Genomic DNA, 13,523 nt, shown 5'->3' on the forward strand with positions numbered 1-13,523 from the left:
ACTGCTTTCCATTCTGGGGTAAAAAATGAGGTCTGCAGATGCTGGAGATCACAGTTGAAAATGCGTTGCTGGTTAAAGCACAGCAGGTCAGGCAGCATCCAAGGAATAGGAAATTCGACGTTTCGGGCATAAGCCCTTCATCAGGAATGCTTTCCATTCTGCAACGTTTTTTCTCATGATATGAGATCAGTTGTTCTCTTGGGTATCTTTGCATGTTAATTACTATGCTTTTTTAAAATTTATTTTAAAATCTGTTGCTTCCAGTCACAGTTGGCCCAAGCAGTTGGGATTGGTGATGAACCTGTCAGCAAAGCCAAGCAAAGCCGTAGTGAGAAGAAGGCACGAAAGGTGAGTCAAAAGCCATGTGTAATCTCAGAGATACCTTACATATAGCTGGACTCACAAGATGTACAAGAGAAGACATATATTATCAAAATTACAGGCATGATTATGTGCTAAAACAATATGAATAGACAATTTAGAAGTTTGTATAACTGGACTAACAATGTAAAGAACATGTGCTCATATCTTGTCTTGGTAGGTATGAAAACTTAAATTCCATCAAAGTTCATAAATGTGCCTTGGAGAAGAGAGCCAGCTTTAAATGATCTAGTCTATATATGACTCCAGTTCCCAATTGCCTAATCCTTAACGTTGCCTAGTCCTTAGTCTACAAAGCTAATGAGTTATATCAAATAACAATCAGCAGTTTAACAGGAATAAACTCCTCCCTTCAAATGTCAATATTTTACACATCAAGATACAGTGATATAAACCAAGTTCAGTGCACTGGGTCATGATCAAAATCAACCTTTGTGAATAAATGAATAGAGGTACAGAGTGATGCAATGTGACAGTGATTCAGTGACGAGCCAAATTTTCTTCTGGTCTTTATATTAATGGCTTCTGAACCTAGCCATGCATTCTCGCATCCAATATAAACCTCAATTTCTGAGGAAAGTAGTGCTTCCAGCTGATGATAATATCAATAGTAGTCTTCCACAAGGTTTTTAAAAATGTATGGTAATGTATTGCGCACTCTCTTCCTTTCCTTGACCTCTCTTCTGTTTCACTCTGACTCTGTCTCCCACTGTCAAATTCTTCCCTCTCCCTCACTGTCTCTTTCATTTTCATACTTCTCTATGTTTCTGTCTCCCTTTTCTGTCCTTCATTCTCTCACTATTTCTGCCTGCTATATCTCTTGTTCCTCAATGACTGACTGACTGTCATCTCTTGTAAATCTTTCCCTCCACATGGTTTACTTTCACTCCAACTGTTTTTTTTTTCCTTCTCCTCTTTTGTCACTTTCTTATCTAATTCAATCCAACACTAGCTCCTTCCTTTCTATCTATCTCCCACAATCTCACTCTTCTCTGTCCTTCTAACTGGGTTTGTTTCTTTATCTATTTCAATCTTTTCTCCACTCTCCCATTCCAGGCTATGTCCAAGTTGGGACTGCGTCAAGTACATGGCGTGACTAGGATAACAATCAGAAAGTCTAAAAACATCCTCTTTGTTATAACAAAACCAGACGTTTTTAAGAGCCCGGTATCTGACATCTACATTGTCTTTGGAGAAGCAAAGGTGAGTGAGTGTTAGAAATTATGATGAACAAGTTGCTTTATTGCGCACCACTGAATATTGGCTTGTTTAAAGATTAAATAAAGCATGAGCATGCATGTTTATCAAAGCAGTTGTAAATTTGGACAGCAGTATAGCCAGAGCTTTACCCTGTGTCTAATTCTTGCTGTACCTGACCTGGGAGAGTTTGATCAGACATTGCAAAGAACAGTGTGTAGGAGGAATTAGATTGTGGCTGATCCATATCTGAACAACTTCAACCTGATTTTGCTTTCTATCTGTTGGGTGACACCTATCAAGGATCTGTACTGCAAACAAGTGCTAGAGATCGCAACAGGTCAGGCAGCATCCATGGATTAATTTATTTCCTAACAAGAACCTGTTGACAGTTTCAATTGACCCAGTTGCTCAATGCATTTTGAGGGAATAAGTTCCAGGTTTCCAATGGCCTGTTTGTTTGAAAAATGTTTCTGAACTGAACCTTTGTTATAAAGTGTTGTATTTTTGTTCTGGATTTTCCTGTGAGGAAATAACTTCTGCATTTAGTAGACATTTGGTGATGTGGAACCTGAATATTGCTGACAATAGAGTCAAGACGTTGAAACTTATTGTCTTGTACTTGTCAGGATTGAGATGAGAACGTTAACAATCGCAATTTATATTACTGGAGGAAAGGGAATGTCTGGTAGTCAAGATAAATCTGACTGAGGCATTGTAATGGAATTTCACAAATTCCTGAGTAATTCAAAAAAAATTTGCAAGATTTGTATATACTCTGCTGCAGCAGACTGGTCCCGCTATAATGCTGCTGACAAGAGCAGGTTTTAAGCCATGAATTCTGTGGCAAGTAACTCACCATCTTTCATTCTCAGGATTTGGGCTTTGTTGGCTTGATGAGCAATTTACTGTTCATCCTAATTGCTCTTGAAGGTGCTTGTTGAGCCTCGAACCACTGCAGTCCATATCGTGTGGTTACCCGCTGTACTGTGGCGCAGGGTGGAGTTACAGGATTTTGACCCAGCAACAATAAAGGCATGGCAAGCAGTGTGTTCTAAGTCAGGCTAGTGTGTGGTTTGTAGAGTGACTTGCGGGTGGTATTCCTGTTTTTGTGCTGTCCTTGTTGTTTCGGATGATGGATGCCACAGGTTTGTAAGGTGCTATCTAAGGGCATTGGCATCTTAATGCAATGCATCTTGTAGATGGTACAAATGCAGCCACTGGAGGTGGTGAAGGGGATGAGTGTTGAAGGTGGTTGATGGAGTGCAAGTCAAGTGTGTTGCTTATATCTGGATAGTATCAAGATGCTTGTGTTATTAGAGCTGCATTCACCTAAGATTAGGAAATGTTCCATCACACCTTTACCTTGTAGATGATGGACTGGCTTTCGCAGGTTTAGGGGTATTTTGCTCAGCACAGTTTTCTTATTCTCTCTTCCCTGCTATTGGTAGCTACAGTATTTACGTAGTTAATCCAGTTCAGTTTCTGGTCACTGATAATCCCCAGAATGTTGTTAGTTGGGGATTCACTGATTGCAATACTGTTGAATATTGAGGGGTGATGGTTAGGTTCTCACCTGTTGGCGATGGTAATTGCCTGGCAGTTGTGTGGCATGAATGTTTCTTGTCACTTTATAGCTAAGTCTGAATGCTGTCTCCTAGCTCCATATACCTGCCATTCCATCACTAGACAGGAGTGTGATGGCATACTCTGCTTGCCTGGGGAAATACAGCTCTAACAATACTCAAAAAAAAAATTGCAACCATCCAAAACAAAGCCCATTTGATTGGCACTGCATCTGTCATCTTCAGCATTCTCTCCCTTGGCCCATCTACAGTGACTCACACAGTGCCTTCCAAATATGTGACCTCCACTATCTAGGAGGACAAGGGGGTGTTACTGAGGAATACAGTTCCTACATAACTATGGTGTCACTGGGTCACAATTCTGGAATTCTCTTCCTAAAAGCACTCTGGGTAAACCCACACGCCAAGGATTATGGTTCAAAAAGGTAGTTAACCACTGCAAGTAGGTATTGGCAATAAATAAATGAAGCCCACATCACTAGATGAATAGAAAAGTTATAGCAAATACAAATGAATCAGAACATCTTCATTGGTTGTTAGTGAATTTGCAGTCTCTGGGTTATTCAACAATGCTTGCAGCATGCTCATTTCTGCTTGCTGGAAGCAACATACATTCATGTGCAGAGATCTCTTTTCTGCAACTAAATGAAATCTGCTCAAGCCCTTTGTCTATTTTAAATTTCCTGTGTCTTTGGGGAGCCTATAGTTCCCTACTGTTTGCTCCATTGCAGTATCTCAGGGACTCCGTCATCTTGCCAACCAATCATCACCCTCTAAGGCTTGGCCAACTCTTCCAGCTCCTAGTTAATTCTGGTGATTTGCCCCTGAATTCCCAGCAAGGGAAGTATATCCTTCTAGAAATCTACCTGAAACGGAATGCAGTACATCAGATGGAGCGTGGCTAACCATTTGTATAGTTGAATAATAACTTCACTTGATGTTAAGCTCGAAGGGATGAAAATTTGAAAATGGGCTCGTCATCAGCTGGGAATACAATGAGGACCTCCCACAGAGTAATAAAGGGAGAATTGACTGAGGCTTGCTAGAGGGTGGTGTATGGCTGTGGAGGTGGTGGAAGGCCTGCTCTGCCAGTTTAGGTTTTGGACACTGTTAACACAATATCCTTGTTTGAAAATCATTTTTCCCCAGATATAATGGATGGTTTGGTTGAGCAGATGGAGGGTAGTCTGAGCCCATGGATCACATTCCCCACCCCCACTGAGAGGCAGAGGAAAGATTGCAGGACACTCGGTTATTTAATATGCACCAATTCCAGCTCCAATTCCAACTCCAATCACAGTTGCCCTCACTTTTGAGTCAGAGTTTATGCTTCCAACCCGCCTCTAGAGTCTTAGGCAGATGTAAGTGCAGTCCTGAGGGAATATGCTGCACTGTCATAGGTGTTGCCTTTCTGATGAAAGTTGTCTACCATTTTGACAGATATGAAGGATTCCCTGACAATACTGGAAGACAGATATGGACTACTTCTGGCTGGCATTTATCTCCCAATTAACATCAAAAACAGTTCTTCAGTTCATTTTATTTTGTTGTTTGAAGAATCTTGCTATGTTTCCCACATATTTTTGACAATGTTTCATGAGTATTTCACTGGCATGGAAAGGGCTTTGGGATATCTTGTAGTTGTAATTGAATTACTGTATAAGTGCAAATCTCATTCTTTGCTCTGTTATTCCAGATTGAGGATCTGTCCCAGCAGGCTCACAAGGCAGCAGCTGAGAAGTTCAAAGTCCCTATTGAGCATGCCACACTGGTCCCTGAAACAACTCCCACTCTCACAATTAAGGAGGAAAGTGAGGAAGAGGAGGTAAAGCACCTTTTGTAATGTGCTGGGAGCAAGGCCTTCGCAAAGGGCCAGACAGATTGGGGAACCACTCCAGAATTTGTTTCACTTAATATTCTAATCTTCCTGATATGCTTCCCTACGGTGCCTGTATTGGAAGGGATGAAATGGCTCCACTGTTGGTTTTGAGAGGTGGCAGTACTCACCACATCATTTGGGATTTGGGACAAACAAGTAGCCATCTTAGAATCAGACAGAAAATTAATGATGGCAGATTCAGTGAGTTTAATGCTATTGGAAAATTATCTGAGAACAGAGCGCCAATCAGGAAAGAAAAGTTGCTCAAAACTCATAGCAACACAAATTAATACTATTCCTAAGATGGCATCCGCTGTCAGGAATGGAAAGTTAATCTCCAAGTGAACTTCTCTTCCCAGTTTATCTTTAAATTTATCTCCCCTTAAAATCTAATTTCGAGATTCAGCAGAGTTCTAAAAATACAAAGAACTGGGCAAAGTGGTTGTTAGAAATTTGTTTGTAATGATGTATCATATGAAACCACATGATTACAGCCTCTGCCTACAGAAGTCAGTGAGGAGGCGGTGGGGAAAGATGTTAAGTACTTCAGTTTACTTATGGTTAGTGAGCAAACCCCATGCACAGTCGGTGCTGAGATTACAAAGGGTGATTTGTCACAAAGAATACCCGCTGGAACCAGTTGAGCATCATTTTCTTTTTCCTCCTCCTCTCACAACAATGCTTTAATTTCTTGACATCAACTGAAATACTTTCGTTGAACTTTCTTTCTAGGTATTTTATTAAATATCAGTGGGTCAACCTACCAAAGGTTCAAAAAAGCTCCATATTATAATCTCAAGACATGACGTAGACCACCTTTTTATTTATTTCTGTTAGGGATAAATTTATAGATCTATTTAATGAGACCATAACTGGCTGTGATTATTTTATGTGACAACAGTTGTAGCCTTACAGCTATTTTTTGAATTCTGCAAATATTGTCTGAGAGCTACATTTCTAGGATCGTAATTTTTACTTTTTTATATTAGCTCTACAGTTTTCTTTTTAAAAAAAGGAACCCAGTATAAATACATTTGGCTTTATATAGGATAACTTCCTTTATTATTTCTTGGTCTAATGTTTAACTCAGTCACCATGGTGACTAGTCAAGTTCCAAGGCACACGCCTTTAATGTGATAGTTAAGATGAGAAGAATCTATGTAGTTGTGGGTTGTTATCTCAGAAGCAACATCAAAATGGAGTGCACAGGTATGAATGTTCCAGGAGTTAGTAAGTAGATGATTCATTGAAATGCAATGGTAATCACCTAATAACTTTGACCATTGCTATCATTTCTTATCTCCCTATGACACAATCATATCATGTTCATGTCAGGGAAGGATAAGTGGTTTTCTTAACCCAGTTTGTATAGTTTAGGCTTCAAGATGGCTTCATAATTCATAGCTCAGTCCAACTATAAATGACCTGGCCGCATCTTGGAAATTAATTTTCAAGAAGGAAGGGCTGCTGGTAAGATTCATTCATACAGCATAGTCATAGTCCTAGAGATGTACAGCATGGAAACAGACTAGTCAATAGATTTCCACTGTTTCCTGTCTATCACTGCCTGGCATTGAGCAGGGTCTTGGCTACTGCCTGGAGTGCCAGGAAGACCACAATGTCACCTTTCTTTTCCTGAGCTGGCCTACCACATCTTGGACTATTTGAGAACTTATCTAGTCTTATCCTGTGATTCTGCCTGCTGACTAATTTGAGGCTGGGATTTCCTTTGTACTGAGAAGCACCACCAAAACAGGTTGTACTGCACCTCTGAGAGGGTGCGGGATTCTGCTGATCAACTCCAACTCCAGATTCCGAATGCTGACGGTGAGTGTATAAGAGGGACTTTTCAGTCATAGTAGAACAGTAGCCCATTCGCTGGATTTTTAAAAAAAAAACACCTTGAACACTCAGGCTCATTGGGAGATGACAATAATTCATAATAATACAATCAGAAAGAATACCGTAGTTAAGAATAATATAAAAGTCGAAATAGGTAATTTGGTCATGTGATCATATGCTACAGAAGGCCCATTGAGTCTGTTTGGACAAGACGACTATAATTCTACACTGCTCCAACTTCTGAGCGCTTGAATGTCATGAAATTTCAAGTTTCATCCAAGCACTTTGAAGGTGGAGGTTTCATGACTTAACTATTCTCTCAGACAGTGCGTTCCACCAAATTCTCACCGCTCTCTGGGTCAAATATTATTTCATCAAATCCCCTCTAAACCTCCCTGCTTTTAAAATTACCTTTTCACCTTCAAATTATACCCCCTTGTTTTTGACTCTTCAACAAAGAGAAGCAACTGCTACCCACCCTGCCCATGCCCCTCACAATCTTATACATCTCAATCAGGTCCCCTCTCAGCCTTCTCTGCTGTAAAGATGATAACCTGAGCTTTTCCAGCCTGTCGTCTTAGCTAAACTGCTCCATTCCAGGAAACATCTTGGTGAATTTTCTCTGCATACTCTCCAGTGTAATCACATCCTTTATCCTGCAGTGACCAGAACTACATAAGTATTCCAGCTGTAGCCTAACTGAAGTTATTGTAAAGTTCCTGTATAACCTTCCTCCTCTCATAATCGATGCCATGACTGATAAAGCAAGTGTGCCATATACCTTACCCTATTAACCTTTCCTGCTGCCTTCAGGAATCTTTGGATAAGCACCCACGATCCATTTGTTCCTTTGAATTTCTTAGTGTCCTACCATTCATCAAGTACTCTCTGTCTTATTACTTCCTCCAAAATGTATCACCTCACATTTTTTAATGTCCAATTTCATCTACTACAGATCTGCCAACCTGAAAAAAGGTCTGTCTCTATTTGTCCAGTAAGCTAAGACCTTCTACCTCACTGACAACTACCTGATAAGTTAGTTCAGAGATTAAATGAAGATTTATCCCTCCTACGTTTTCTTCCGAATATTCAATGTATACTAAAAGCATTAGTGGATCCAGCACTGTTCTCTGTGGTATGCCAATGGACACTGGCCTCTAGTCATACACAACGGTCTTCTATGACCAGTCTGTTTCCTACACTAAGGCAATTTTGAATCCAATTTGCTCAGTTTATCCATGCCCTTTTACCTTCTTTATCAGTCTCCCATGTGGTACTTTGTCAAAGGCTTTGCTGAAATCCATATAAACTACATCAACTGCACTACCCTCATCTACACAACTGATTGAAATATTCAATCAAATTTGTTAGGCATCAACTCCCTCTGACAATGCTATGCTGACTATCCCTGATCAAGCTTTTTTCAAGTGGAGATTAATTCTCTCCTCAAGACTTTTCTCTAACAGTTTCTCTACCACCGATGTGACTCTGGTCTGTAATTCCCAGGTTTATTTCTCTCTACCTTCTTGAAAAGTGAAACATCTTAGCTGTCCTCTCGTCCTTGGGCACCTGTTCGCCAGTGAGGAATTAAAAGTTTGGGTCAGAGCCCTTGTAGTTTCCTTCCACAGGAGCCTGGGATTCAATTCATCTAGACTTGGGCCTTTGTTAGTTATGAAACCTGCTAAAACCTCCAATACCTCCTTGCATCCTTTTGTAAATTTACTCAGAACGTCACAGTCAGACTTCCCGAATTCTGTATCTATAACCTCCTCTTCCAAAGTGAAGACTGATGTGAAGTACTTGTTTAACATCCATCAAAGTGCTCTAACTCCATATGCAGCTTGCCCCTTTGGTCCTAATGGTGCTTTCTCTTCCCCGATTATCCTCTTCTCTTTAATATACTTATAGAATACCTTGGGACTCTCTCTAATTTCACTTGCCAGTGTTTTCCTACAGCCCTCTTTGCTCTCTGAATTGCTTTGAGTTCTCCACTGCACTTTTTACACTCCATTAGGGCATTCATTGATTTTTCTCCCTTTTATACCAGCTAAAGGCCTCTTTCCCTTATCCAGTCCTGAATATTCATAGACCTGCTGGATTCTTTGGGCTTGTTGTTTCTGTATTTCACACTAAAGGAAATATATTTGGCTTGTATTCTTGCCAATTTCAGTTTGAATATCCCCAACTGTTCTGTTATACATTTACCCAGAAGTAACTATTCCCAGTCTACAGTGGCCAGATCCTGCCTTATTTTAATAAAATCTGCTTTCCTCCAATCCGATCCCATCTCAATTTCTTTTCAGACTATCTTTTTCCTTTTCCATAACTTAAAGTCTGCAGCGTTGTAGTTGCTGTCACTAAAATTCTCTCCCACTGCCACCTTGAACACCAGTCTGGATTTGTTCCTTAGAATTAGGTCTAGCACTGCACATTCCCACATTAGACCTTCTACATGTTGATTGTAAAAGCTGTCCAGAATACATTTGATGAAATCTATCCTCTAAAGTATTCTCCCTACTTCAGTAACTCGCTCTTTACTTTATTAATAGAGAATTAGAGCATTTCAAAGATCCTTCAAGGAAATTTTGTCTCACCTGAATCCTGAAATATCGTATTCCAAAATGGTAACCTCTAGTTCTAGAGTCCTCAGCCCGGGGAACATACTCCCAGCATCTACTCTGTCAAACCCCTGAAGAATTGTACCTATTTCAATTCGATCATTTCATTCATCTTACTGCTGCCTCACAGCGCCAGGGACCCAGGTTTGATTCCAGCCTCGGGTGACTATCTGCGTGGGTTTCCTCCGGGTGCTGCAGTTTCCTCCCACAGTCCAAAGATGTGCAGGTTAGGTGAATTGGACATGCTAAATTGTCCATAGTGTAGGTTATTAGTCAGGGGTAAATGTAGGGGAATGAGTCTGGATGGGTTACTCTTTGGAGTGTTGGTGTGCACTTATTGGGCCAAAGGGCCTGTTTCCACACTGTAGGGATTTTAATTCTTAAAAAAAGACACTGTCACTTCATACCATCTCCGTCTATAGAACTGACCCTCAACCTGGGAATTTTTGCACACCTTTCAAGGCTGGTTTGTCCTTCTGTAGTTTAGCAAGTTTCAAAGGGCAACCAGACTGACTCATTTGAATGTTCCATATTCTAGTTGGATGAAACTGGACTCGAAGCGAGAGATATAGAGTTGGTGATGGCCCAAGCAAATGTCTCAAGGGGAAAAGCTGTGCGAGCACTCAGACACAACAAGAACGATATTGTCAATGCTATAATGGTGAGATACACCAGTTTTTGTTTTAATTTTGTTGTTTTGTTTTATATTTGCCTCTGTGGGGAAGGGTAACAGGATTGAATAACATGTTTAACTGTTAAGAATTTGTTTGGATGGTATAATGGATTTGATCTGTGGATTACATTCATGTTGACCTAATGAGTTGAAAGTCGCCAAACTTGGCCCATGGTAAGGGCTGTTTTCCCATTTTGTGTCTGTGCCGAATGAAAAATGCTGCAGACCCTGGAACATTGAAGTGAAATCAGAAAATGGTGGAAGTGCTACGCATCAGAGAAATATGACCTTGAAAGCTCTGATTGTTAAAACTCAACTGATCCCCAGGGAAGGGAGCTGATATCCAAACCACTCTGGGTCTGCATGGTAATAACTAGCTGACTCTTCATTCCTTCTCAGACCACTCATTTATATGACTAAGAAGTTTTCCAGTGATTGACAATCGGCCAATCCTTGCCAGTATTGCCCACATCCTGAGGATCTCCATCTTCAGGTAGATGGTCAATGAACAAGAAGTTTACTCGTCAACTGGAAGGCCATATGCCTGGGCCCCAGTCAGCGCAAGGGCACCTTTCTTCTGTTGGCCTTACAGAATAGATAAGTTATTCTAAATGCCTTTCTGTGCTTCTGACTCTGCTCAGACAGGCAGTGAACCAGCAGGAAAGCTCTGGAAGCTTCTTCACTGTGGCTAGAGTTAAAACCCTTTAACTAAGGATCCTGCTGGCTGTCTTTGCTACATGCAAGTCAAGATTGATCCTAGATAAATCCAGGCTGGATGTGATCAGTTGAAACACTCCCATTGATTTCTTAACTTCCTATCTGCCCAGTTTTCTACCAGGTAGCTAGCATCAATATTAATGACCAGAAGATCCATGGATTAGACAGTAAGTGAAGATGGGTGAGACCTGAGGCCTTATCGTAAACTATTTCAATATTGTCTCTTTTTGTATTCCCAGGAACTAACAATGTAAACTGCAAAAAGAAGATCTATTTCTATATATAATCACTGGATATTATCAACATTATAAACTATAACCAAACTGTAAATCATACAAGTTTGCATCTGTTATATCACTAATAAACTCTGCTATAGAAACCAAACTTGTGCTTGCTTGTGCTTTTTGATTCAGCAAAAAGAAACTGAGGATTGTGGGTGTGTATGATGGTGGGAGAATGATCAAATCTCACCAGAAACTTGAACAGTTAGTGCAGGCTGAGACTTCAGTGCAGTACTGAGGCAGGTGGTGTCTTAGAGATTAAATGTTAACCCCTTTGTCCTCCCTGTGAACGTAAAGATTCCACAGTATTATAGGAAGAGGAGCAAGAGACTTCTACCTGAGCCAATGTTTATACCTTACCAGTAGTTCTGAAGCCTAATACCTGGGCATTATATCATTTGCTATTTGTAGATTAGTCTCAAGCAGTATTTCTAACATCATAATCCTTCAAAAATATGTCTTTCTCTATAAAGCAATTTGAGATGTTTTGAGATTGTGAATTGTGCTATAATAAATGCAGTTTCCTTCATTCTTTCATGTCTTTCCAAAGTAGGATGTGGGTTAATGGGGACAGAATTAGACTCTGTTTTAGCATCCTTTGTAGTTGAATGGTCTTGTTGCCACGTTAATCCAATGATTTAGTGAATTCAGCCATTCAGTCCGTATGCCTCTGATTTGAATCTTCCTTTGTGTTGAGCTTGGACAGGCTCAAGCTAAACTCTGAGGCTCCCTCCCTGCTGCCGTGTTGGAATAGTCTCAGTCACTCATCAGGGTTCACCCATGAATAACATGCAGTTGGAATGAAATGGAATAATTCCCCAGTGAAAAATGATGCCTCCTGCTGAGGGTGACCACCAATTATGAGAGAGGACAAAACCTTCAGTTTCCAGGTTACAAATATTTTGATGTTGCCATGGTTCCTTTGTTCATTGTCTTTGTACTGTGCCTCCCACCTCACTCTCTGAAAGACCTGTCACACCTACAGAGGTGCAGTGTAAAGTATTTCTCAACAAGGAATCCTGTGGATGTCTGGCTATAACTGAATATGTTTATGTTCTAACAGATTTTTGACTTTAGTCTATTCTGAGCATTTGACATAAGATTTTTTTTTTGTTTAGTTATTTAAAAGGACTTGCAATATATATAGAGCTTTTTACACCCACAAATGTGATAAGATAATTTTTAGTGATTTGAGGGTGTAACTAGGGAGGAAAACTTCCCTGCTCATCTTTAGAGAAGCACTGTGGTCCCTTTTTTATATACACCCAAACAGGTAGATTGGACCTTGGTTTAACTCTACTTCCAGAAGGCAGCAACTCCATCGAAGGCAACATTCCCTCAACTGCACTGGATTGTTAACCATTTTTTCGTGTTTGTGTCTGGATCGAGACTTGAACCCAAAAACTTACGGTTCTGAGGTGAAAGTGCTACCATTTGAATCAATATGACACTAAATTAAATAAAATATTCATATTATGTGCTTAGTTTTTATTTCAAAGAGCTTAGATCAAAAGTGGAAAGAAATGGGCTCAGTGGGCATGATTGCAACACCTGCAATTGTGTTCATGTTTAGAATTTATTAAAAATGCTTTTGCTTTTTGGAACTCAAAGTATTCATTCTTTATTGCAAAAGTATTTGGTTGCTTCAATTGTCAAAATAACTTGAAAGTATTTTGATAGAATGTTTACGTCAGACCCAATATTGTTTTTAAGATCAGGGTGGGGGAGGTCTGTGAGTGATTCCAACAGCAACACCTCCTTCTGTTCATCTGGAGAAATCGAGCACAGTCTTCTGATTTGCCAGCTCTATCTGGAATATTCTGTGAATATTCTGTAGTTAATGGGAAAGGACATGATAGCTGAAGCTCATCAGCTGTCATGATATTTATGCTGACTCCCATGCAGAATAGAAGATTTCAATAAACTCATTACAGCATCTGCTATCTCCATATACACCCAAGCAGTGATTCAGTGGTAATGTTACTTGATTACCAATCCAGAATGCAGGCCAATATTCTGGGGACATGAATTCAAACCCCACCATGCAAGTGGTGAAATTTTAATTTAGAAAAATTTTGAATAAAAATTGTCCTAATATGCATATTATCAACTGTCATAAATTTATTTTTAAAAATCTGGTTCACAAATGGGTGGGTTGGCAAGATGTAACTAGTGGGATGTCATGAGATTTGGTCCCTAGGCCTGAACTATTTACAATCTGTACTGATGACTTGGATGCGCTGATAGAAAGCACTGCAGCCAGGTTTGCAGGTTACACTAAAGTAGGTAGGAAAGTAAGTTGCAATAAGAAATTTACAATTAGACATGGATAGATTAGGTTAATGGTAA

General features: G+C 40.0%; 1 protein-coding gene across 1 annotated transcript in view; it reads left to right on the top strand.

Annotated features, from left to right (window-relative positions):
• Positions 1-11,277, top strand: part of nacad (NAC alpha domain containing) — a 67,205-nt gene extending 55,928 nt beyond the window's left edge. The window contains exons 6-10 of the mRNA XM_060823737.1: positions 265-348; positions 1,438-1,584; positions 4,861-4,989; positions 10,042-10,164; positions 11,133-11,277. Of these exons, the coding sequence (XP_060679720.1) occupies positions 265-348; positions 1,438-1,584; positions 4,861-4,989; positions 10,042-10,164; positions 11,133-11,147 (498 nt within the window). The 3' untranslated portion in view covers positions 11,148-11,277. The remainder of the gene's footprint in view (positions 1-264; positions 349-1,437; positions 1,585-4,860; positions 4,990-10,041; positions 10,165-11,132) is intronic.
• The last annotated feature ends 2,246 nt before the right edge of the window (positions 11,278-13,523 follow it).

Source organism: Hemiscyllium ocellatum, chromosome 4 (genome assembly GCF_020745735.1).
Source record: "Hemiscyllium ocellatum isolate sHemOce1 chromosome 4, sHemOce1.pat.X.cur, whole genome shotgun sequence".
NCBI lineage: Eukaryota > Metazoa > Chordata > Chondrichthyes > Orectolobiformes > Hemiscylliidae > Hemiscyllium > Hemiscyllium ocellatum.